We start from the raw sequence: 26,009 nt of genomic DNA on the forward strand, positions 1-26,009 counted from the left end.
TATTGTATTAATTTTTGGTATTTTTAGATCTGAAGCTATATATATTATGTAACTATTATAAAATATAATTTGTTACTGTTTTATATATATATATATATATATATATATATATATATATATATATATTAGTGTTAGTGTTATTCAGTGATTTGAGTTTCTATTTTATTTTGTTGTTTTTTTATTATTAATAAATTAATAATAAAACAACATAAAATAAAATGTATATAATATAAAAAAATTTATAGTAAAATAATATTTAATAAAATATATTATTACATTTTATTTTAATTTTTTTAGGATCTACAGGTTAGTGTTGTTCACTAGTTTTTTTTAATAAATAATAATATAATGTATTTTATTGTTATATTGTATTAATTTAAAAAAATTTTTTTAGATCTGATGCTTGGTGTTATTCAGCGATTTACTCAATTTATTTTTTATTATTAATAATGTATGTTAGTTTAAAAATTTACACTTTTATTAAAAACACTTTTATTATTAATTATTTTTATAATTTTTTTTTTTAGATCTACAGCTTAGTGTTATTCATAGCGATTCTCTAGGAATGCATGTAGAAATTGTAAATGTTTTATATCTCCATGAAATCAAAGTTGAATCTTTTAGTTGGTTTTGAGGTTATATTTATTAGTGCATTCCTAAAATATATATTAAATATAAAGGTTTACTTTCCATATGTAATATTTTCTGCAATTCCAGAAATATTGACTAATAAAAAAAGTGACGCCTTTGCCGCAACTCCTTGATTTTGAAGTGCCTTCATTAATGTCAAGTGCGTTTGCGCTGTACTGTGATGTAAACTAAAGCCATATAGTACTGTAGGCTTTATTTCCGACAGATGACTGATTAGGCAGCCTAATTATTGTGGCTGAAGTCAGATTTGTTTTGGAAAAAGCAAGCCCTTCAAATGAAAACATGGTTTTAATAAAAGGTCCTTGATTCGCCACATGCACATTTGAGCTGTGTTGTTTCACAGATAATCGTGACTGCTTGTGTCTCTGTTCACAGGTTGTCTCGGGGACACACAGTTCTGCTTCCGTTTCCGGCAGGCCGCAGGCAGGAAGACGTCACTCGGATGTTTCCTCGAACACTTCGACCGGGATGCGCCGGTTTGTCTTAAGGTCAGTGCTAAGGATGTCAACATGAACCCAATAATGAATCACTTAACCTGTTAAAGACTTTTGCAAATAGATGACATTATAAAATGTGCTTGTTTTTCTTCTTTGCACAGAGAGATCAGGGCTATTACTACGGGTATGTGTACTTCAGACAGGTGCGAGACAAGTCGCTCAAGAGGGGCTACTTTCAGAAGGTACGACCAAGATGATTTATCCCTCACATGAAGCTGATGTCTCATGTTGATCAGGGATTTGATGAATTTAAAGTGACATCTGGTATTTGTTATAAAATGCAGGTCGCCTCTGGCAATGCGACAAACAACTCCAGTGAAGCATTTTGTGTCTCATCTACCCAAGAGCTAATTCCTGGCCCTTTAGTTCACATTATAACTTGGCTACATACACACTGTAGCTAATATCAGCTGCTTAAAGGAGTTCACTTTCAAAACAAAAAATTTACAGATAATGTACTCACCCACTTGTCTTTCTTTCTTCAGTCATAAGGAAATTATGTTTTTTGAGGAAAACATTTCAGGATTTCTCTCCATATAATGGACTTCTATGGTGCTCCCGAGTTTGAACTTTCAAAATGCAGCTTCAAAGGGCTCTAAACGATCACAGCCGAGGAAAGAAGTGTCTTATCTAGCAAAACGATCAGTTATTTTCTAAACAAAATTACAATTTATATACATTTTAACCTCAAATGCTCATCTTGTCTAGCTCTGTGTGCACTCTGTAGAGATTTAAAAGTATATAAATTGTAAGTGTTTTTATAAAATCGTTATTTTCATTAGATTGTTTCACTAGATAAGGCCCTTCTTCCCATTTAGAGCCCTTTTAAGCTGCATTTAAACTGCATTTTGGATGTTCAAACTCGGGGGCACCATAGAAGTCTATTAAATGGCGAAACACCTTAAATTTTTTCCTCAAAAAAACATAATTTCTTTACGACTAAAGAAAGAAAGAAAGACATGAACATCTTGGATGACAAGGGGGTGAGTACATTATCTGTAATTTTTTTATTCTGAAAGTGAACTACTCATTTAAAGAGACAGTTCACCCAAAAATTATTCACTTATCATTATTAACTTACCCTCAAGTTTTTCTAAACCTGTGTGATTTATTCTTCTGCTAAACACAAAAAGATGTTTTGAAGAATGTGGGTAACCAAACCAAATTAGAATTCCATAGTATGGAAAAAATGTTTCTGACTCCTAACGATATATTGAAGTCTTAAGAAGCAAAGCAATCAGTCTGTGCAAGAAACTGAACATTATTTGCAGCATCAATACCTGTAATCCAGAGCCTCAGGTAAATGGTCTGGAGTGACTTTAAAGAGAAAAAAAACATGTCAAAATATTAAAATTATTAGAAAGTTACAGAAGTTTAAATTTACTGTAAAGAAAATGCACTGTACACAATTTTTAAAAATGTATACAAAATTAATGTTTTACATAACAGGTTTACTCTAAAATTAAATTAATGCTGAGAAAATCATCTTTAAAGTTGTCCAAATGAAGTTCTTAGCAATGCATGTTACTAATCAAAAATTAGGTTTTGACATTTATGGTAGGAAATTTGCTAAATATCTTCCTAGAACATGATCTTTACTTAATTTCCTAATTATTTTTGGCATAAAAGAAAAATCTATAATTTTTACCCATACAATGTATTTGTGGCTATTGCTACAAATATACCTGTGCTGCTTAAGACTGGTTTTGTGGTCCAGGGTAACAAATGCTTATTGTTTAAATGGTTGTCTCTGTCTCTTTCTTTTGTATGCGTGGTGCAAGAAATCTAACGTTTTGGCTCATTAGTGTTGCTGGAAAATCCTGCAAAGAAGAACCTATAATATACCCCAAAATTGAAAATAATACCAAAATATTGTGACTTGCACCTGTCTACTTTATTAACTCCATAAACTGGATCACGATATAAGCTAAGCTCAAACAATAAGCCCAAAGACGCTTATAATAATGGACATGGCAACGTTTCAAGAGCGTGCTCTGCAAAGCAGCTTTTCCGATATAGAGTAGTGTGGTTAAAACTGCTGAAATTAACAAGTCTTTGGTCACTTTTGGTCAAAACTAGTGAATTCCAAAACGTTGCAATGCTTCCGGTTGAGGTCAAAAGTTTACATCCCCTTTCTGAATCTGCAAAATGTTAATTATTTTACCAAAATAAGAGGGATTATACAAAATGCAGGTTTTTGTTTATTTAGTACTGACCCGAATAAGATATTTCTCATAAAAGATGTTTACATATAGTCCACAAGAGAAAATTATAAAATTATAAAGACTTTTATGTGGAATGGCTCACAATTAAGTGGTGTTTTTAGTCAAGGAGGAGTCTTAAATGGTTTTCGCTTTGTTTTGGTTCCCATGTCCTTCCATTTAAAACTGAAATTTGCCCCCAGCCAAGATGAAGCGCAGCACTGTACAAGTCCCAACACTGCATCACCGCAACAGAAGTGTGAGTCTGATCTATCACCAGCGAACGTTGTTCACACCCTAAAAATAGAGGCGGAGATTACAGGGGAGATCTCGAACTTTTCAAGAGCCTTTAATTCTCGTTATTTTTGAAGACGGCGAGTATTTCGACACCTAAACACCTTGACACAAGAGCTTTTGGGGGCTTTTGCTGCCTTGCAGCTTCTTATGCAATGCTTGAGGTGATTCATTGCACTTCAATAAAACGTTGTGGTTTGTGACATGAACGGACACAACCCGGATTGTTTTCTCTGCTAACAGAACCATGTTGGTTACTCTAGTTTCCTCACCACTCCCTACTGGTTTCTGATGCATTTGAGCAAGCATGAAAAATGTACATTTTTGCTTGTTAAGCCTGTAAAGCATATGCATATTTAATATGCAAAATTTTAATGATCAGAACTTTTCTGAAAAACTTGTTGCACAATTTTAAGTTTGTTTGTTCAACTCTCAATCATTATTGTAATGCAAAATTAATATCAATATCTGCACTGAATTGCATATTTTTTTCTCTGTTTGAATAGAGTTGAGCTGTGTTTCCTCTATATTCTCACTTAAATCATAATATATTAGCCATAAAAACCTGATGTATTGAATATGATACTTTATTAGAGCTGCCATACTCCAGAAATGACAAAAATCATCATTAATGTGTCATAAAGGTACCTAATGCACCATTTTGAATGTATGCTAGTGTGAATGCACTGCATCGTATCTTCTTTTCTGTGCTATGGAAGAAAAAAGGTCATAGCCGAATTATTCTTTTAATATCTTGTCTGTTGTTTTGGCCTGTATCTCGAGAGGACTGTTGAAGCTTATGACGTTTCTCTCATTGTGTATGCATGTGTGTGTCTCTCTCCTCCAGTCTCTGGTCCTCATCAGCAAGCTGCCCTATGTGACCTTTTTCCACTCTTTGCTGAAGCTCATCGCCCCAGAATACTTTGAGAAACAGGAGCCGTGTTTAGAAGCCGGTGAGTCATGAAAACATGGACTACACACTGAAAAACAGATTATGTATTAACAGATTAACAGTTATGATGATAACAATTACATTAGTGGTGTTTGCTAAAGCATGCTTCATTATTACTGTTACTCACATTTAGAGTTAGGAACATTTTAAAGCCATTATGCAACTCATCCTGCATGTTTTCCAAGTGATTAGATGCTTGTATGGTGCACAAAAAAACAACCACCTAAACCCTGGCAACCACATAGCTACTGTTCAATCTTGGCACCAGAATATCATGCACCTACTAACCACATGGCAACACCCCCCAAAAAACACTTGGCAATTTCACAGCAACATGCAACAACATCTCAAGGCACCTTAATTGCATAGCAACATTCAACAAAGACTCAGAGCACCACAGCAACTGCATAGTGGAATGCAACAAGCCTGGAGTCTCTTAATAATGACATAGAAACATGCAACAGTGAGCTCAGAACTCCTTAGTAATTGCATAGCAACATTGACTCAGAACACCTTAGCAACTGCGTAGCCACATGCAACAATGAGCTCAGAACACCTTAACAACTGTGTAACAAATTAGCAATTACATAGCAACATGTAACAACTCAGAACACCTTAACCGCTGCGTAACACCTTAGCAATATGCAACAACAACAACTAAGAACACAATAGCAACTGTAACACCTTAGCAACATACATTAACAACTCAGAACACCTTAGCAACTGTGTAACACCTTAGCAACATACAACAACTCAGAACACCTTAGCAACTGTAACACCTTAGCAACATGCAACAACAACTCAGAACACCTTAGCAACTGTGTAACACCTTAGCAACTGTAACACCTTAGCAACATGCAACAACAACTCAGAACACAATAGCAACTGTAACACCTTAGCAACATGCAACAACTCAGAACACCTTAGCAACTGTGTAACACCTTAGCAACATACAACAACTCAGAACACCTGAGCAACTGCGTAACACCTTAGCAACATGCAACAACAACTCAGAACACCTTAGCAACTGCATAACACCTTAGCAACATGCAACAACAACTCAGAACACCTTAGCAACTGCATAACACCTTAGCAACATGCAACAACTAAGAACACCATAGCAATGTGTAACACCTTAGCAACATGCAACAACAACTCACAACACCTTAGCAACATGCAACAACAACTCAGAACACCTTAACAACTGTAACACCTTCGCAAAATTCAACAACTCAGAATGTCTTAGCAAGTGCGTAACACCTTAGCAACATGCAGCAGTGACTCAGAACACCTTATCAACTGTGTAACACCTTAGCAACATACAACAACTCAGAACACCTTAGCAACTACATAACACCTTAGCAACATGCAACAACAACTAAGAACACCATAGCAATGCGTAACACCTTAGCAACATGCAACAACAACTCAGAACACCTTAACAACTGTAACACCTTAGCAAAATTCAACATCTCAGAAAGCCTTAGCAACTGTGTAACACCTTAGCAACATGCAGCAATGACTCAGAACACCTTAGCAACTGCGTAACACCTTAGCAACATGCAACAACAACTCAGAACACCTTAACAACTGTAACACCTTAGCAAAATTCAACATCTCAGAATGCCTTAGCAACTGTGTAACACCTTAGCAACATGCAGCAATAGCTCAGAACACCTTAGCAACTGCATAACACCTTAGCAACATGCAGCAATGACTCAGAACACCTTAGCAACTGCATAACACCTTAGCAACGTGCCACAACAACTCAGAACACCTGAGCAACTGCGTAACACCTTAGCAACATGCAGCAATAACTCAGAACACCTGAGCAACTGCGTAACACCTCAGCAAAATGCAACGACTCAGAACGCCTTAGCAACCGTGTAACCTTAGCAACATACAACAACAACTCAGAGCACCTTAGCAACTACATAACACCTTAGCAACATGCAACAACAACTCAGAACACCTTAGCAACTGTGAAACACTTTAGCAAACTGCAACAACTCAGAATGCCTTAGCAACCGTGTAACCACTTAGCAATATGCAACAATGACTCAGAACACCTTAACAACTGTGTAACAAATTAGTAACTACATAGCAACATGCAACAACTCAGAACACCTTAACCACTGTGTAACACCTTAGCAACATGCAACAACAACTCAGAACACATTGGCAACTGCATAACAGCTTGGTGAAATGTAACAACGAATCAGAACACCTTAGCAACTGTGTAGCAACTAGGCATGGGATGATAACCGGTTTCAAGGTTTACCGCGGTTTGAAAAAGTCACGGTTTCAAAACCGCACACAAAAAAAGTTATACCGTTCCTACGATATGTGCATTTACTGTGTCGTCAAAGTGAAAGAGCAGGACTCGCTACTAGGTTGTGTGTGTGCGTCCCTGCAGCGAAAACAATGCAGCCCCTCCCCCACCGGTTAGTGCTGCTGGCGCGTATATGTGATTGTGCACGTGGTCCACAGTCAGTGAGACTCAGCGGTAATATAAGTTCAGGATGGATGAAGGAGCTGAACTCCCACAACACAGAGTGGGAAATAGCAGACTATATGTACTAACTTTACGTTTCTTTGATCGAACATTAGTAAAACAATTTAGTTAAAGTGAAATCACGTCTTTGCTTTTAAGCCTTCCGCCACGTTAAAGTTGCAGTGTGTAGGTTTTTGCGGCATCTAGTGGCGAAGTGGTGAATTGCAACAGTCCACCTCTCACCCCTCCCTTTACAGAACTACAGAAGCCGATAAAGACTTTTTTGACAGCAACGAATAGTGAGAATTCTTTTAAAACGTAATTTAAGAAATTATATTTACTTAATCATTCAATAAAACTATGTTATTGTGAATATTACTGTTACTGTTACTGTTACTTCATCATTGTATTTTTAAGGTCTTTATGCACCCCTGAAAACATAGTTATTGAACCTCTGTCTAGAGATCATCTTAAATATTACACAGTGCACCTTAAATATCTTTTCAAAATCATGGCATTAAAAAAAATACTGAGTATTTGTTTATTTTTGGAACTTTTACTAATGGTCATATTTTTGCTTTGATTAGTGATGGCATTTTTTCCATTTAGGAGGATTTTTTTTGAAAATTTTATTTTGTTGATAATTGTTGAGCTGCAGGCTTAGGCTCACACAAGTGACTGAAATTTATTTAATTAAGGAGATTCAATTATTTATTTGCACTATTTTGGCTATTGCTCCATGTTACAAAATGTTCTATATGTTTCCTAAAATAAAATATACTGTGTTCAGTTAAATTTTTTTTTTTTTTTTTACCCAGACATTTAAATATAACATTGTAGAGCAGTAATTACAATACCGTGATACCGTGAAACCGTGATATTTTTATCCAAGGTTATCATACCGTCAAAATCTTATACCGGCCCATGCCTAGTAGCAACATGCAACAATGACTTAGAACACCTTAGCAACTGCGTAACACCTTAGTAAAATGCAACGACTCAGAACGCCTTAGCAACAGTGTAACACCTTAGCAACATGCAGCAACGACTCAGAACACCTTAACAACTGTGTAACAACTTGGAACAACATCTCAGAATGCCTTAGCAACTGTGTAACACCTTAGCAACATGCAACAACAACTCGGAACACCTTAACAACTGTGTAACCCCTTTGCAACAACAACCCAGAACACATTAGCAACTGCAAAACAGCTTGGTGAAATGTAACAATGAATCAGAACACCTTAGCAACGGTGTAGCAACATGCAACAATGACTCAGAACACCCCAGCAACTGCATAACAACATTCCTCAAATATAAAATTGTATAGTTTGAATGTCATGTTGGCTAAATTTGGTTTATTGCTGACGTCTATTTACTAATGTGTATTTGCATTGAAGCGTGTAATGACATTGACCGCTGGCCCACGCCGTGTCCGGGGAAGATCCTCACGCTCCCCATCATGGGTGTGGTCATGAAGGTAACATGCTGGGTTTTTTTTCTATGTAAGATACTAACAAAGGGTTTAAAATTTCTTTGCACTTTATTAACGGCCCCTGCCGTCTGCTCTCCTCAGCTGCGCATCCCCACGTGTTACGACAAGCCTGGAACATCTCAGCTTGTTCAGTCTGCACCGGTATGAATCTCACTGCCTCTGCATATTGCTGATGTGTCATATTCAGCAGACTTGTGGTAGTTTGTTCTCATGTTAATGAGTCTAATCTTTCATTCACAGAGCGACAGTCTGGTCTCCATTGTTCTGCCCACCGTCCATGAAGTAGATCTCTTCAGGTAAAGCACATTTATTGTGTGCTAGTGTGACTGGAACATATTGTACTGTATTTTATACTCATTTGCAGTGTTTGTTTATTACTTGTCTTCTGGGGCCTCCTGTTGGCAGCTGAGAATAGTGCAAGTTGTTCACATACACATACAAGTCTTTTATGCTCACCAAGGCTGCTTTTATTTAATTAAAAATACAGTAAAAACTGTAATATTATGAAAAGGTTTTACAATTTATTATAAGTGTTTTCTATGTGAATACATTGTAAAATGTAATTTATTCCTGTGATGCAAAGCTGAATTTTCAGCATCATTACTCCAGTTTTCAGTGCACACAATCCATTAGAAATTATTCTAATATGCTGATTTGCTTCTTAAGAAACATTTCAGATTATTATCAATGTTGAAAACAGTTGTTTTGATTCATATTTTTGTGGAAATCGTGATCCTTTTTGTTTTTCATGATTTTTTTAAAGAATTTTAAATGGATGTGTTGTGTAACATTATAAATGTCTTTACTGTCACTTTTGATCAATTTAAATTAATGCATACTGTCATAATAAAAGCATTAATGTTTACTAAGACTTGTGCATTGCACATTATATGATGCTGAAGAAAACAAAACCAGTTATTTTCAGCATCCAAATGATCTGTTCTGTAATTTGTCATAATATCTTGTTTCTTGTGTTTCAGGTGTTTCCATCCAGTGTTTTTTCATATACAGATGTTATGGGAGCTTGTGTTGCTCGGTGAAGCATTAGTGGTCATGGCTCCTTCACCTGCAGAATCTTCAGACACTGTGTTGGCATTGGTCAGGTACAGCAAATAATAATATTTATAATAATAATAATTAGTTTTTTTTTTTTATTAATTTTATCTTGATGTACTAAAAAATAAAAGAAAATTAAATAAAAATATATTATATTAAATAAATGCTGTTCATTTTAATGTTTTTTTTATCAAAGAATCCTGAAAAAAGTATCACAGCTTTCAAAAAATTAAGCAGCATTGATTTCCAACATTGATAATGAAATCAGCATATTAGAATGATTTCTGAAGAATCATGTGACACTGAATACTGAAGAAATGTTGCTGAAAATTCAGCTTTGCATCACAGAAATAAATAATATTTTGAAGTTTATAAAAATAGAAAACCACTATTTTAAATTGCATTAACGTTTCACAATATTACAATTTTTGTTCTGTATTTTAATCAAATAAACACAGTCTTGATGAACAGGAAAATCTCCTTTAAAAAGCATTAAAAATCTTTTGAGCGGCAATGTGTATATATAGCATATTAATGATATTAATAACACTTGGAATAAGTCATTATTGTGATTTTTTTTTTTTTAATTGTTTATGGTTTAGAATTAAATCGATGTGCTGTTTTACAATCCATCCAATCAGATTTTAGAGCTGAATCTTCATTTGTTTCTTAAGGGGAGACACTGCAGGCAAAAACACTGCTTTTTCATGCACATGCCAAGTTTGAGAATTTGGTCTTTTTGCTTTTTCATGAAGTGTTTTTTTTTTCAGACTAGTGGAAAGAAAACACCCAAAAGACACTTAAGTGTTTCTTTCATTGCACGTTATCTATTTGTGTCAATAGATTTCAATTACAATACATATTTTTAAAGGCCGTTTTCTCAAAATGAGTTTTTTCTCCTGCACTAAGCCATAAATCTCCACTTTAGTAGCACTTACACACACCAAACTTTACATTCCTATTCCCATCTATATCCTGAAGGTTTTTACAGAGGGATTTGTTCATATGCAATTAGCCTGATTTTATACAACATTTTATTCCCCCAAAAATGGTAAAAATAAAAATACATGTTTTTTTGGTCTGTTCCAGTTTTTTCTGAATTATGGAGTGACAAAATAAGATACCCAAAATCCCCTCTGTGAAAACATTTGACTGTAATCTTATATGTCAAAAAAAATTAAACAAGAATTTTGAAACTGACTTCTAGTGTTTAGATTTTTGTACTAGAAATGTATGCAAATTAGCACATATTTCATTAAATAATGTCTCATTTAGATATTTAAACCTAACATTTTAGAAAACTTGTAATACAAAAAATGTAATCAGTCAACTGGGTAAGTAAGGTGATAACTATTAGTTAATTTTTTTACCTTATTTACCTGCAGTGTCTCGCCTTGTGGTTTGGAACAATCAAGTCTTTGTAGGCCTGCAGCTGTCTAGTATTTGATATGACACTAAATGTTAGCCTGGAGTGGTTGATGACTTCACTCTGCATCAAAAATGCAGGATTAAACTTGTATCTTTTAAATCAGCAGCATGTTTCTCTCTGATTGCACATGAAGTGTTTTTAGAATTGCAAATTAGTGAGTGAACTCTAGACGTGCACAGAATTCAAACACCCATCATTCATCAGTTCTTCCTTTGAGTTTATGATTAATTTAATAATGCTCTCAGCTGATAATGAAAGCATAGCATTTTAACAAAATTTCATTATATTTAAACCTATTGCAAAGATTGTCCATTCAGAAATCGTGCAAAAAAAGTCCAAGCACATGTGATGTATTGCAGTATTTAACAGCAGACAGATCTATTTTCTGGCTCTGTAATGCTGAGTTTCTGGAAGCTGAATGTTTCCACACGCTGTGGTCGACCTTGAAGAAGGACGGCTAGATAAGTCTGAAGTCACATGATGTGTGTGTGTGTGATATAAAGACTCTAGAGACACTGATATGCACCACATGTCAATGCAAACATACTCCGGGTTTAACGTGAGCAGAATGTTCTTGACCAATAAAAAAAACACATGCTGACTTCTAGATCATTTTCTAATGAACCAAATCCCTCTGTCTCTGTGCAGTTGTATCTCTCCTCTGCGCTACTGCAGTGATTTCCGGCCCTATTTCACCATTCATGACAGTGAGTTTAAGGAATACACCACTCGAACACAAGCTCCGTAAGTAAACGTGCTCTTAATGCATCATGTTTCCTTCTGAAGCAAAGTGTGAAAAGATTGATCTCAAAAGCATACAGTCATTGTTGGAATGGGTTCAAATACACACACAAAAAATAATAATAATAATAATAATAATTTGTGGGACTTGAAGGATGTTTCCGAAGAACAGCAGGCAAACAAACAAGGGAACAGCTATCACTAAACAAAAAAACACAGCTGTAGATTAGTCATTTTTATAAATTCAGCTATTATTTTTTCTTTTTTCTATCTTTCAAGTGAAATGTCTTTTTCAGCTCAGTACTAAATAAAAATAACGCCCTTTGTATGATCCTTCTTATTTTGGTAAAATAAACATTTTGCAGATTGCAGATTTAATATATATATAATAACTATTATATATAACATATCATTTGAATTGTTTCCATTACATGTATTTATTATTATATTAAATGTATTAAATTCAATGATAAAATTCATTTTATTATATTTTATTATTAATAAATATAATTAAATTAAATTAATTATTTATTATTTAATATAAGCCTCTTTTAGATATCAATTTCATTATTAAATTCTTTTTAATGTATTATAATATTTATTTATAATTATTATAATTTAAATTTACTAAAACATGTAATATATTGTATTATATATTGAATTCTCAATTTTTTGTAATGTTTTATTTCAATAAATATAATTTATTGTGAGTCTTTCATTTGTTTATAGTTTAATTTATTTACTAAAACATTTAATATACGTTATTAGAATAAATATAATTTATCTAGCCTTTTATAGATATACAAGCTGTATTTTTCCAAAAAGAAGAAAAAAAACTAATTGTAAAAAAATCCGCATTTGTTGCATTCAGCATTCATTCAGTGGATATATTTTTTATTTATTTAAAATTCTTGCACTTAATTTAATTGATTTCATTAAATCTTGTTATATTATCATTTTATTTATTATTATACTTCATAAACTGTATTCAATTAATAATAATAATTATTATTATTATTATTATTATTTATAAGTGTCTTATAGATTTGTAAACTGTATTTCTAAGAGCAAATAAAACATGTAAAAGTAAAAAAGTAACTCATGTTCCTGTAATTTAGTTTTTGTTTACTAGACTTTAATGAATATTGTAATTTAATTTTATTTTTATTATATTTTATTCTAATCAATATAATGTACAGCATTGTTTTATTTTAGTATATAATCAAACAATAAATACAAGAATGTGTATTTTAAAATGTGTAGTTGTGTGTGTATTTCCTGTGTGTGTGTGTGTGTAGTTTTTCTTTGTTCTTTTGACCTACAAACAGTGTGTAATTCAATCCGTGTCACGCAGGATGATCGTATGATAGATGAGATGCTATTCCTCGTTCAGATCGATGAATGAGGATATTTCTAGAGCTCAGACAGGAAGTGTTTGTGACACTCTCACCGTCTCTCTCTTAACCGTATATTGTGTTTTCCATAGGCCTTCAGTCATTCTCGGAGTTACGAATCCATTTTTCGCCAAAACTCTCCAGCACTGGCCTCACATCATCCGCATCGGAGACATGAAACAAGCAGGTTCTGACCTTTAAATATCTATTACCTGCATGCATAGTTAAAGATCATTCAACTTTAAAGTGTTTAAGGAACATTATAACTCTACAAAGTTTATATTAGCAGTAATTACAATGTTAATAGATCTTAAAAGATGCTTACTAGCCTTCTTTATGTTAACCACATCATTTTTTTTTAAATAGGAGAGATGGCCAAACAAATGAAAGTGAAGAAACTAAAAAATCTGAAGACTTTGGACTCAAAACCTGGTGAGAGACATTAATACAAGCTTTTTTTCAGTACTCAAAATAGACGTGCACCAAATCTGCTCTTTGTTTTCTTTTTGATGTTCAAGTTAAACTGGAGTCCCTTACGGATAAATTCCAAACTGTAAAAGCAAATCAATTGACCACACTCCGCATAAATTAATTTCGTGTTTGGTCTCAGGTGTCTACACTGCATATAAACCGTTCCTAAACAAAGACGAGGACATTATCAAGCAGCTGCAGAAGGTGAGAGTCTCTCTGGTGTAGTATATCACCGCTAAAACATTCAAGCGCTTGTATTAATTCAGTATTTTCGCGGTTAACGCCAGGGAGTCCAGCAGAAGCGCCCTTCAGCGGCTCAGAATGCAATTCTGCGGCGATATTTCCTGGAACTTACACAGAGTTTCATCATACCATTGGTAGGAACGGTTCTTTGCATGAAAAATCAATCACACGACGTAATTTACATTATGTCCTGAACAGTGTTATTGTTAACTGATACTGTTAAGATTGCTGTTGCAAGTTGAAAAAAGCAGAATTGTAATAAAATATAAATATTATATGAGAAAATGTTGAAAATGTAAACAAAATAGCCATGTTGCCTTTGCAAATGTTCTGAAATAAGTTTGTTGAAGTACAGAACTTACTAAAATGCAAATCGATTTTAGACAGTAAGGCTTCAGGATATAATATTACCTAATTGTGTTCTAATTAATATAATGTGGTTGATTTGCAGGAGCGCTATGTGGCCAGTCTAATGCCTCTACAGAAGAGCATCTCTCCCTGGAAAGTAAGTATATCAAATGTTTTTTCCTTCATTTTCAGGTCTTTTCCTGTAAAATGAACCACTTTTGCAACTTTTTTTTTTTTTTTTTTTTTTACTTTTCATAAAGAAGTCTACTCACCAAACCGAATTTATTTGATCCAAAGTACAGCAAAAGCAGTCAAATTGTGAAATATTTTTACTATTTCAAATAACTGTTTTCTATTTTAATATGTTTTAAAATGTAATTTATTCCTGTGATTTCAAAGCTGAATTTTCAGCATCATTACTGCAGTCTTCAGAGTCTCACATTATTCTTGAGAACTCATTCTGAAATGCTGATTTGCTGCTTAAGAAACAGCAGCTATTTAAAATAGTTGAGTGCATTGAATTTGTTCTTTTTTTTTTTTTTGATGAACAGAAAGATCCAAAGATCACATTATACACAATCATACAAAAGTTTGGAGTCAGTATCATTTTTTATTTTATTTTTTGGGAGGGGAAAGAAAGAAATACTTTTATTTAGCAAGGATGCTCAAAAAAGATAGACATTCATATTACAAAAGATCAGAATATTAGAATGATTTCTGAAGGATCATGTGACACTGAAGACTGGAGTAATGATGCTGGAAATTCAGCTTTGATCACAGGAATAAATTACATTTTAAAATATATTCACATAGAAAAGTTATTTCAAATAGTAAACATATTTTAAGATTTTACTGTTTTTGCTGTACTTTGGATCAAATAAATGCAGGCTTGCTGAGCAGAAGAGACTTTGAAAACATTACAAATCTTACTGTTCAAAAGCTTTTGACTGGTAATGTACTTAAAATGATTATTCTGTCTTCTCTCATTTCCCAGAGTCCTCCACAGCTGCGGCAGTTCAACCAGGAGGAGTTTATGAAAACGCTGGAGAAGGCCGGACCTCAGCTCACCTCACGACTCAAAGGAGACTGGATCGGCCTTTACAGGTACAGATTTTAAAGCAGGAGAATATATATACATACAGTAATGTATCATTGTTTCTGCATAAATATGAAGCAGCTCAACAGTTTTCAACATTGATGGTAATCAGAAATGTCCCTTGAGCAGCAAATCAGCATATTAGAATGATTTCTGAAGGATCATGTGACACTGATGATGCAGAAAATGCAGCTTTGATCACAGGAATAAATTACATTTTTCAATATATTCACATAGAAAACAGCTATTTTAAATTGTAATACAGTATTTCATAATTTAGCAGTTTTTACTGTATTTTTAATCTCTTAAACGCAGCCATGGTGAGCAGAAGAGACCGTTTTTAAATGCTTATCCAGTAATCATTCAAAACTCAGGATGTTTTAAATATATTGATCACAAATTATGAATCCATGTCTTTTCTTCAATACAAAATAGATGATTTCCGTTTAAATGCAGTTTTATGTTTTTCCTCTGCTGTAACTCAGGCAGTTCCTGAGGTCTCCGAACTTCGACGGCTGGTTCAGGAACCGCAGGAAGGAGATGACGCAGAAGCTGGAAGCTCTTCATCTGGAGGCGCTCTGTGAGGAAGACCTGCAGTTACGGATACAGAAACACACAGAGGTGGAGACGGTCGACCTGGTGCTCAAACTCAAGGAGAAACTGGTGAGTACTGCACTCATTCTGGGTAATAAAGGAATAGTTCACCCAAAAAGGACAAATGGATGAATACGTCCTCACCCTCAGGTCGTCCAAGGTATCGATAAGTTTGTTTCTTCATCAGATTTCGAGAAATGTAGCGTTACATCACTTGCTCATCAATGCATCCTTTGCAGTGAATGGGTGCCGTCAGAATGAGAGTCCAAACAGCTGATAAAAAAAGTAATGCTGCATTTCTCTAAATGTGATAAAGAAGCAGGCTCATGTACATCTTAGATATATCTTTGATAGATTATGTGATTGGTGTTCTGCTAGTTCAGTTTTGCTTATGCTTTTGATTTGAAGTACTTTCTGAAGTATAATGTCATATTATATTTTTTGTAAAACATACTTTAGTACTAAGGAATTGCAAGTAAATTTCACAAATGATTGCAAATGAAAAACATTTAAATACTGAAATAAATGAATAGTGAAAATGAAATAATCTTTGTTTGCAATCTAAAAAAAAAATGTTTTTTTTACAGTTACAATTTACACTCAGAAATTGCTAGTAAATTTCACAAATAATTACAGGAAAGGAAAGTAACACACTGAATTAAACTGAAGTAGAAAGTCATATTTTTTGTAAAACCTAATTAAAATTTTAAAATGTCACAAATAATTTCAAAGAAAACATTTAAATACTTAAATAAGTGAAGAGTGAAAATAAAAGTACTCCAATAATCTTTGTTTGCAATCTAAAAAAAATGTTTGTTTTTTTTAACAGTTAAAGATACAATTTTCACTCAGAAATTGCTAGTAAATTTCACAAATAATTGCAAAGGAAAAACATTTAAATGCTAAAATAAATGAACAGTAAAAATAAAACATACTACAAAAATTCTAGTTTGTAATTACAAAAAATCTTGCAATTAATTACAAAACTAAATGGTAAGTAACACTTTAAATTATATCTGAACAAAAGTACTCCAATAATCTTTGTTTGCAATCTAGAAAAATATTTTTTACAGTTACAAAGATACAATTTTCACTCGGAAATTGCTAGTAAATTTCACACATAATTACAAAGAAAATGCAAGTAACACATTCAATTAAACCTGAAAACTGAAGTAGAAAAAGTCGTTATATTTTTTGTAAAAGCTAATTTAGTGATCTTTGTTCAAGGTAAAAAAAGAAAAAAGAACAATTAGTCTAGGAAACTTTTTCAATTCTAAGGAATTGCATGTAAACGTCACAAATAATTGCAAAGAAAAACATTTAAATACTGAAATAAATAAACAGTGAAAATAAAATAATCAATGTCTGCCAATCCAATAATCTAAAATGGTTTTTTTTACAGTTAAAGATACAATTTCCACTCAGAAATTCCTAGTAAATTTTACAATTAATAACAAAACAAAATGGCAAGTAACACACTGAATTATACCTGAACAAAAAGTACTCCAATAATCTTTGTTTGCAATCTAAAAAAAAAAAAAAAAAATTTACAGTTACAATTTACACTCAGAAATTGCTAGTAAATTTCACAAATAATTACAGGAAAGGAAAGTAACTCACTGAATTAAACCTGAAAACTGAAGTAGAAAAAGTCATAATATTTTTTGTAAAACCTAATTTAGTGAACTTTGTTCAAAGTAAAAAAAAAGAAAAATTAGTCTAGGAAACTTTTTCAATTCTAAGGAATTGCATGTAAATGTCACAAAAAATTGCAAAGAAAAACATTTAAATACTTAAATAAGTGAAGAGTGAAAAATAAAAAAAAGTACTCCAATAATCTTTGTTTGCAATCTAAAAAAAAAAAAAGTTTTTTTAGAGTTTAAGTTACAATTTTCACTCAGAAATTGCTAGTAAGTTTCACAAATAATTACAGGAAAGGCAAGTAACATACTGAATTAAACCTGAAAAAGTCGAAAAAGTCATATTTTTTGTAAAACCTAGTTTAGAGATCTTTGTTCAAAGTAAAAAAAGAAAAAAGAAAAATTAGTCTAGGAAACTTTTTCAGTTCTAAGGAATTGCAAGTAAGTGTCACAAATAATTGTAAAAAACAACAACATTTAAATACTTAAATGAACAGTGAAAATAAATAAAACATACTACAATAATCCTAGTTTGCAAGTCCAAAAAGTTTTTTTTTTTTTTTTTTTTTTGCAGTGTTAGATACAGTTGTAACTCTTAATTTCAGACAGAGGCGGCAAGTAAAACTTATTAATGCTAAAACTAATGAATTAAATGTTACATTTGAAATAAAAAAGACTGAAATACTATTATCTTATAAAAATGTACTCCAAAAATCATATTTGAAAATCGTTTTTACAGTGTGTACACTGATTGCATAAATGTGTAATTCGCTGTGTCTCAGAATCAGGCCGAGAAAGATCAGCTTCCTGTCAAACCAGGAACTCTCCCCAAACTCCAGGCCCATATCGAGAGCATCATCCAGTCTCTTCCAGAGGACCTGCAGGGCATCTTACACAAACCGCCGAGCCCCTGACCCTCAGCCAGCTCTGACAGACCAGACCAGACCGTACGGGGTTAACGGACTTCCACACGCGTGTGCCGCATTTCTGCTGGATCCTCCTCAAGTGCTCTTGTTGCTGCAGATCTGCTGCCCTTGAACGGACAATGCTGGCATTGCCAAAAGCACACAGGAAGTGACTGTGCCTGAGCGCGAGAGGAACAAATGATGGCAGAACGGCGCACGCGTGTCACGGACACATTGGAGTCTTTATGCTGTATGTCTCACCGTGTGAGATTAACATTCCCTTGGGTTTTAAACATGAAGATGGGCCTGAACGGAGATCTGTGAATGAATGCTTGTGCTGTGACACCAGAACATCTGGAGGAAGAACATCAGATCAGAGCCAGTGAATCTCATGAATCCTGTCAAGAACATATCTCAGGTCATATTTCACCCCAAAATGAGGAAATTAGATTTTGCGTGAAGTAAATGAAGCCTATTTTAAGCCTATTAAGTGCATATATATAATTGCAGTGACACTATTTTTCTTAAATCAGGTCATAATCCATTATTATTTTCATTTTTCATGATAATTTTCATTATTGCATAATTTAATGTTGAAAAAAAAAACGTTTTAAAAACAATTTAATACTTTAGAATGTAAATCAAATAAAAATTTATATTATAGTAATGAATAGTAAATGGAAGTGTTTAATATATATTTGTACTGTAGCATTATTCCCTCATAATTAAACATTCATTTTCCAGTTATTTTTTTTTTAATGAATTAAACATTAAATTGCCACACACGTCAAATTTTGCCATATTAATTAATTTAAAAAAAAATTCATATTATTTTTTTAATGAATTGAAATTTCAAAATTTGCCACACATATGCCAAATTTTGCCGTTTAAATTCATTAAAAAATTATACATTCTGTTTATTAAGTTCTGTTATTTATTATACTAAAACTTTGTGGAAAATGTATTATTTTATTTTATTTTTTTTTTAATGAATCGAAACAGCTAAATGTATGTGTGGCAATTTTGCTATTTAATTCATTAAAATAATCAATTTTCCACAGAGTTTTAGTTTTTTTTTTTTTTAATGGATTAAAATATCAAAATTTGCCACACATAATAATTTTTGTATTTGTTTAAAAATTTTGCCATTTTAATTCATTAAAAAATAATACATTTCAAAAGAGCTTAAGTATTTCTTAATAAAGTAAAATATCAAAATTTGCCACACATATGCCAAAATGTGGCATTTTAATTGATTAAAAAAATACTAAATTTTCCACAGAGTTACAGTTTTTTTAATGAATTAAAATTGGCTAAATTTGCCAAACATATGCCAAATTTTGCTTTTTAATTCATTAAAAAATAACACATTTTCCAGAGTTGTATTATTTTTTATGAGTTAAAATAGCAACATAGGCCATTTAAGTAATTAAAAAATAATAAATTCTCCAGTTTTTTAAAATGAATTAATGAAGCAACATTTGCTTCCCATATGCCAAATGTAAATTGCCAATTGCTATATATATATGAAATATTTATATTATATATATATATATATATATATGAAATATTTATATTATGAAATATATTTATATTATAGGTATTTTCATGATAATTAAACACATTTCCCAACCAGCTTTCATTGCTATAATAAACAAATCTTATTTTTACATATTACAGAATTACATATTTTCTTTACATATTTAGGTATTAAATCATTAAATATTATTTCAGTAATTGTTTTTCCTTTTTTTACATCGTTAGAATGCAATAATGAGAAAAAGGAAATGTTCAGATCATTACAGAATTTGGCTAAAATATTATTGGCTCTAAAAATGGGCTTTTATTTATACACTGTTTTTTCGATTATATTCTGGGGCTGAAATATTCCTTGGAAATGTTTTTATGAAAGCTGTGGTAATTGAGGTAATATTGCAATAACAGGTCCTGTTTCACAGAGACCAACACTAACCTATAACTGAAGATAATGATGAAGAGACACTAGTGTGAATATATTTCATCTTTACAAGCTCAATAAGCACATTCTTGCAGATGTCTGGCATTAATTAATTCAAATAATGAAGGCAAACCCAGCAGAGACCATTGCAGTTTTACATCTATTTATTTTGTATTTTTAATAACTGACTAACCACAAAAGGGAAAACAGCCATCGTCTTTTCCTTTCCTTTTCACCTCCACTGACCTGAACTGAAAAAAATAGCTTAGTTATTTAATTATCAGTGCTTCCTTCAATTTTAATATGATATATACTTCATCATTCAGAAAACAATACTGTACTGTATACTTACACACAAAAAGTCTTTAAATACAGATTTTCTTGACATATAAAGGGGAAAACAGTTTGTTTTGCATTTTTATGTGCCTTTCGTTTTCCAACTAGTTTGATTTTGCATCTCTTTTAGGACCAAGTATGTAGTTTTGCAGTGGTTTAAATGTCATATAACAGGATGAAATGCATTTTTTAAATGAGAGTGACCTTTAGAAAGAGCTTTTGTTAGTTGCACTTTTTCTGTTTTTATTCCAAATATGCATAATCATGACATTTTTATGGCTTGTGCTTTACAGCTAGTCATATTCCTTGAAGTCAATGCATGTTATTTAAAGACAGAAATGCAACCTTCCTGTTGGTGCCTTGAGCTTGAAAGACAAACCGGTGAACGACCAAAGATGGACATCCACATGAATGCTTTAGGAAGTAGGTTGTAGTTCTGTTTTGTCACAGCAGAGAATCGTGGGACGCCTTACGGATGTAGTTTCATGGTGCAAACCTGTGAAAACTGGTTGTTGGGCAACCATTGGTGTTTTATATTTGAAGAACAAACCTATTTTAACATGCTTGAATTTTATAGAGGTATATTCTAATAGGCAAATAGCAACTAGCTTTTGACACGACGCCTGTTTGTTATACTGATGGATATTTTCTAACATCTGTATTTTGGATCTGCTCATTTATATTGGTCGTTTACTGTACAGGATGTTTTATTTGTTGCTGTGGTGATTATTATCGAATGATATAAATGGACAAGAATGTTTTTTTTTTTAACCATGTACTGAACCACAGTCATAAACAATATTTTTCTATCAAACCATTAACCACTAATGTTTTTTTTTTCTGTTACTGAATTACGCACAGTAGCTTTTCGATAGAAAGCATTTCATTGTTCTGTTACCCTCGTGAAGAACAAGTATATTTTTTTTCCAGATGTAAATAAATGTCAATAATGGAGCTGTGTTGAGCACAAATCTGTTTCTGTTCCATTGCCTTTACCATTGGATTTTAGTATTCTAGTGTAACAATCAGTCAAAATGATGTCTAATACAATCAAATATTTTTACTAAATATACTGAAAAACTGAAGTCACTTTTCAGTTAATCCTTCCAACTGATTGAACTCAACAACTGAATTGCAGTTTAAAATATAGTAAAATAAGCTACAAACTTGATCATAATGCACAATGTTTCTATCTAATTATGTATTTTGAGGTGGAGCTTGTCATATTAATGGAGTGTTAGCACTAAACCAGTTACCTCACCTAAAGATGTTCGTAGATTAGTGTTGGATGTTATGGGTTTGGGTTGTGTTGGGTTCGCGAATCATTTCGCGAATTGAATGATTCGCACTTCGCGATCCGACGCCACGACCTGAAATGATCGTTCACGAATTAATATTCAGATGGTACTTGGATCGTGAATCATTTGATTTAGGTCAAAACTTTTGAGCGGACTAATGATTCGCGAACCGTAATTTCAGATCAGTGCTTCGAGAATCATTCAATTTGCAAAATGATTTGCGAAGTACTGATCTGAAATTATGGTTCGCGAATCACTATTTATATGATACTTTGAATCGCGGATCGCGAATCATTTGGTTTAGATCGAAACTTTGGAGTGGGTTCGCGAATCATTTCAAGAATTGAATGATTCACACTTCGCCATCCCATGCCACGATCTGAAATGATTGTTCACGAATCAATATACTTGGATCGCGAATCATTTGATTTAGATCAAAACTTTGAAGTGGGTTCGAGAATTGATCCAAATCAAATCCGATCCGCGATTCGAAGTACCATCTGAATAATGATTCGCAAAGCAATTTCAATCAGTACCTCACGAATCATTATTCAGATGGTACTTCAAATCGCGGATGGCATTTGATTTGGATCGGAACTTTTGAGCGGAATAATGATTCGCAAATCGTTTTGTGAATTCGCAAAGTACTGATCTGAAATTATGGTTTAGATTGAAACTTTGGAGTGGGTTCGCAAATCATTTCACGAATTGATTGTTTCGCACTTCGCGATCCGATGCCACGATCTGAAATGATGGTTCGCGAATCATTATTCAGATGGGACTTAATCGCAGATCGTGAATCATTTGATTTAGATCGAAACTTTAACTTCCGCGAATTTAATGATTCACGAAATACTGATCCGAAATGATGGTTCGCGAATCATTATTCAGATGGGACTTAATCGCGGATTGCAAATCATTTGATTTAGATCGAAACTTTGAATCGGGTCCGCAAATTATTTCGTGAATTTAATGATTTGCGAAGTACTGATTTGAAATGATGGTTCGCGAATCATTATTCAGATGGGACTTTGAATCGCGGATCGCGAGTCATTCGATTTTGATCAGAACTTTGGAGTGGGTTCGCAAATCATTTCGCAAATTGAATGATTCGCACTTCAAGATCCGATGCCACTATCTGAAGTGATCTTTCGCGAATCATTATTCAGATGGTACTTCAGATCGCGAATCATTTGATTTAGATCGAAACTTTGAATCAGGTTCGTGAATCATTTCGCAAATTGAATGATTCATGATTCACGAAGGACTGATTTGAAATGATGGTTCACGAATTAAGATGGTACTTCGAATCGTGGATCACGAATCATTTGGTTTAGATTGAAACTTTGGAGTGGGTTCGCGAATCATTATTCAGATGGGACTAATTCGGATCGCGAATCATATTTAGATCAAAACTTTAGAGGGGTTCAAATGATTTTGCGAATTGAATGATTCGCAATCCGCACTTCGTAGTACTGATCTAAAATGATGATTCGCGAATCATTTTGCGAATTGAATTATTCACGATCCTTGCTTTGACGTTGTGATTATGGTTCTTGAATCATTATTCAGATGGAACTAGTTTGAGTCCTGAATCATTTGATTTAAATCGGAACTTTGAAGAGGGTTCGCAAATCATTTCGCAAAATTGAATGATTCGAGATCTGAAATGATCTTTCGTGAATCAATTTTCAGTTGGGATCGCGAATCATTTGATTTAGATCGAAACTTGAAAAAGGTTTGGGAATCATTTCGCAAATTGAATGATCGCACTTTGCAATCCTATGCCATGATCTGAAATGATCGTTCGCGAATCATTATTCAGATAGTACTTCAGATCGCGAATCATTTGATTTAGATCGAAACTTTGAATCAGGTTCGCGAATCATTTTGCAAATTGAATGATTCATGATTCACGAAGGACTGATGTGAAATGATGGTTCACGAATTAAGATGGTACTTCGAATTGTCGATCACGAATCATTTGGTTTAGATTTAAAATTTGGAGTGGGTTCGTGAATCATTATTCAGATGGGACTAATTCGGATCGCGAATCATATTTAGATCAAAACTTTAGATGGGTTCAAATGATTTTGCAAATTGAATGATTCACAATCCGCACTTCGTAGTACTGATCTAAAATGATGATTCGTGAATCATTTTGCGAATTGAATTATTCACGATCCTTGCTTTGACGTTGTGATTATGGTTCTTGAATCATTATTCAGATGGAACTAGTTTGAATCCTGAATCATTTGATTTAAATCAGAACTTTGAAGAGGGTTCGCAAATCATTTCTCGAATCATTTTGTAAATTGAATGAATCACGATCCGAAAGTACAAGTGAGACTTCGGATCGCAAATCAAATTTTGATTTAAATTGAAACTTTGGAGTAGATTCGCAAATCATTTCGCAAATTGAATGATTCGTGCTTCGCGAATCATTTGATTTAGAAACTTGAAACAGGTTCGCGAATCATTTCGCAAATTGAATGATCGCACTTTGCAATCCTATGCCATGATCTGAAATGATCGTTCGTGAATCATTATTCAGATGGTACTTCAGATCGCGAATCATTTGATTTAGATCGAAACTTTGAATCAGGTTCGCGAATCATTTCGCAAATTGAATGATTCATGATTCACGAAGGACTGATTTGAAATGATGGTTCACGAATTAAGATGGTACTTCGAATCGTGGATCACGAATCATTTGGTTTAGATTGAAACTTTGGAGTGGGTTCGCGAATCATTTCGCAAATTGAATAATTTGCATTTCATTGGATTTTGAACAGAACTTTGGAGTGGGTTCGTGAATCATTATTCAGATGGGACTAATTCGGATCGCGAATCATTATATTTAGATCAAAACTTTAGAGGGGTTCAAATGGTTTTGCGAATTGAATGATTCGCAATCCGCACTTCGTAGTACTGATCTAAAATTATGATTCGCGAATCATTTTGCGAATTTAATTATTCACGATCCTTGCTTTGACGTTGTGATTATGGTTCTTGAATCATTATTCAGATGGAACTAGTTCGAATCCCGAATCATTTGATTTAAATCAGAACTTTGAAGAGGGTTCGCAAATCATTTCTCGAATCATTTTGTAAATTGAATGAATCACGATCCGGAAGTACAAGTGAGACTTCGGATCGCAAATCCAATTTTGATTTAAATTGAAACTTTGGAGTAGATTCGCAAATCATTTCGCAAATTGAATGATTTGCACTTCGAGATCTGAAAGGATCTTTCGTGAATCAATTTTCAGTTGGGATTGCGAATCATTTGATTTAGATCGAAACTTTGAATCAGGTTCGCGAATCATTTCGCAAATTGAATGATTCATGATTCACGAAGGACTGAAGTGAAATGATGGTTCACGAATTAAGATGGTACTTCGAATCGTCGATCACGAATCATTTGGTTTAGATTTAAACTTTGGAGTGGGTTCGTGAATCATTATTCAGATGGGACTAATTCGGATCGCGAATCATTTGATTTAAATTGAAACTTTGAATCAGGTTTGCGAATCATTTCGTGAATTGAATGATTCATGATTCACGAAGGACTGATCTGAAATGATGGTTCGCGAATTAAGATGGTACTTCGAATCGTGGATCACGAATCATGCGAATTGAATTATTCACGATCCTCTCTTTGACGTTGTGATTATGGTTCTTGAATCCTTATTCAGATGGAACTAGTTCGAATCCCGAATCATTTGATTTAAATCGGAACTTTGAAGAGGGTTCGCAAATCATTTCTCGAATCATTTTGTAAATTGAATGAATCACGATCCGGAAGTACAAGTGAGACTTCGGATCGCAAATCCAATTTTGAGTTAAATTGAAACTTTGGAGTGGGTTCGCAAATCATTTTGTGAATTGAATGATTGGCGAATAAATTTGAAGTA

General features: G+C 33.3%; 1 protein-coding gene across 1 annotated transcript in view; it reads left to right on the forward strand.

Annotated features, from left to right (window-relative positions):
- The window catches only part of dennd6a (DENN/MADD domain containing 6A), a 37,167-nt gene extending 17,891 nt beyond the window's left edge, over nt 1–19,276 (forward strand). The window contains 16 exon segments of the mRNA XM_073826374.1: nt 1,027–1,139; nt 1,250–1,330; nt 4,491–4,596; nt 8,490–8,569; nt 8,666–8,725; nt 8,825–8,880; nt 9,565–9,687; nt 11,718–11,813; nt 13,297–13,391; nt 13,571–13,636; nt 13,815–13,879; nt 13,963–14,052; nt 14,370–14,423; nt 15,261–15,370; nt 15,848–16,025; nt 18,379–19,276. Coding sequence (XP_073682475.1) covers nt 1,027–1,139; nt 1,250–1,330; nt 4,491–4,596; nt 8,490–8,569; nt 8,666–8,725; nt 8,825–8,880; nt 9,565–9,687; nt 11,718–11,813; nt 13,297–13,391; nt 13,571–13,636; nt 13,815–13,879; nt 13,963–14,052; nt 14,370–14,423; nt 15,261–15,370; nt 15,848–16,025; nt 18,379–18,510 — 1,505 coding nt within the window. The 3' untranslated portion in view covers nt 18,511–19,276.
- The last annotated feature ends 6,733 nt before the right edge of the window (nt 19,277–26,009 follow it).

The sequence above is a fragment of the Garra rufa genome, chromosome 20 (genome assembly GCF_049309525.1).
Source record: "Garra rufa chromosome 20, GarRuf1.0, whole genome shotgun sequence".
Taxonomy (NCBI): domain Eukaryota; kingdom Metazoa; phylum Chordata; class Actinopteri; order Cypriniformes; family Cyprinidae; genus Garra; species Garra rufa.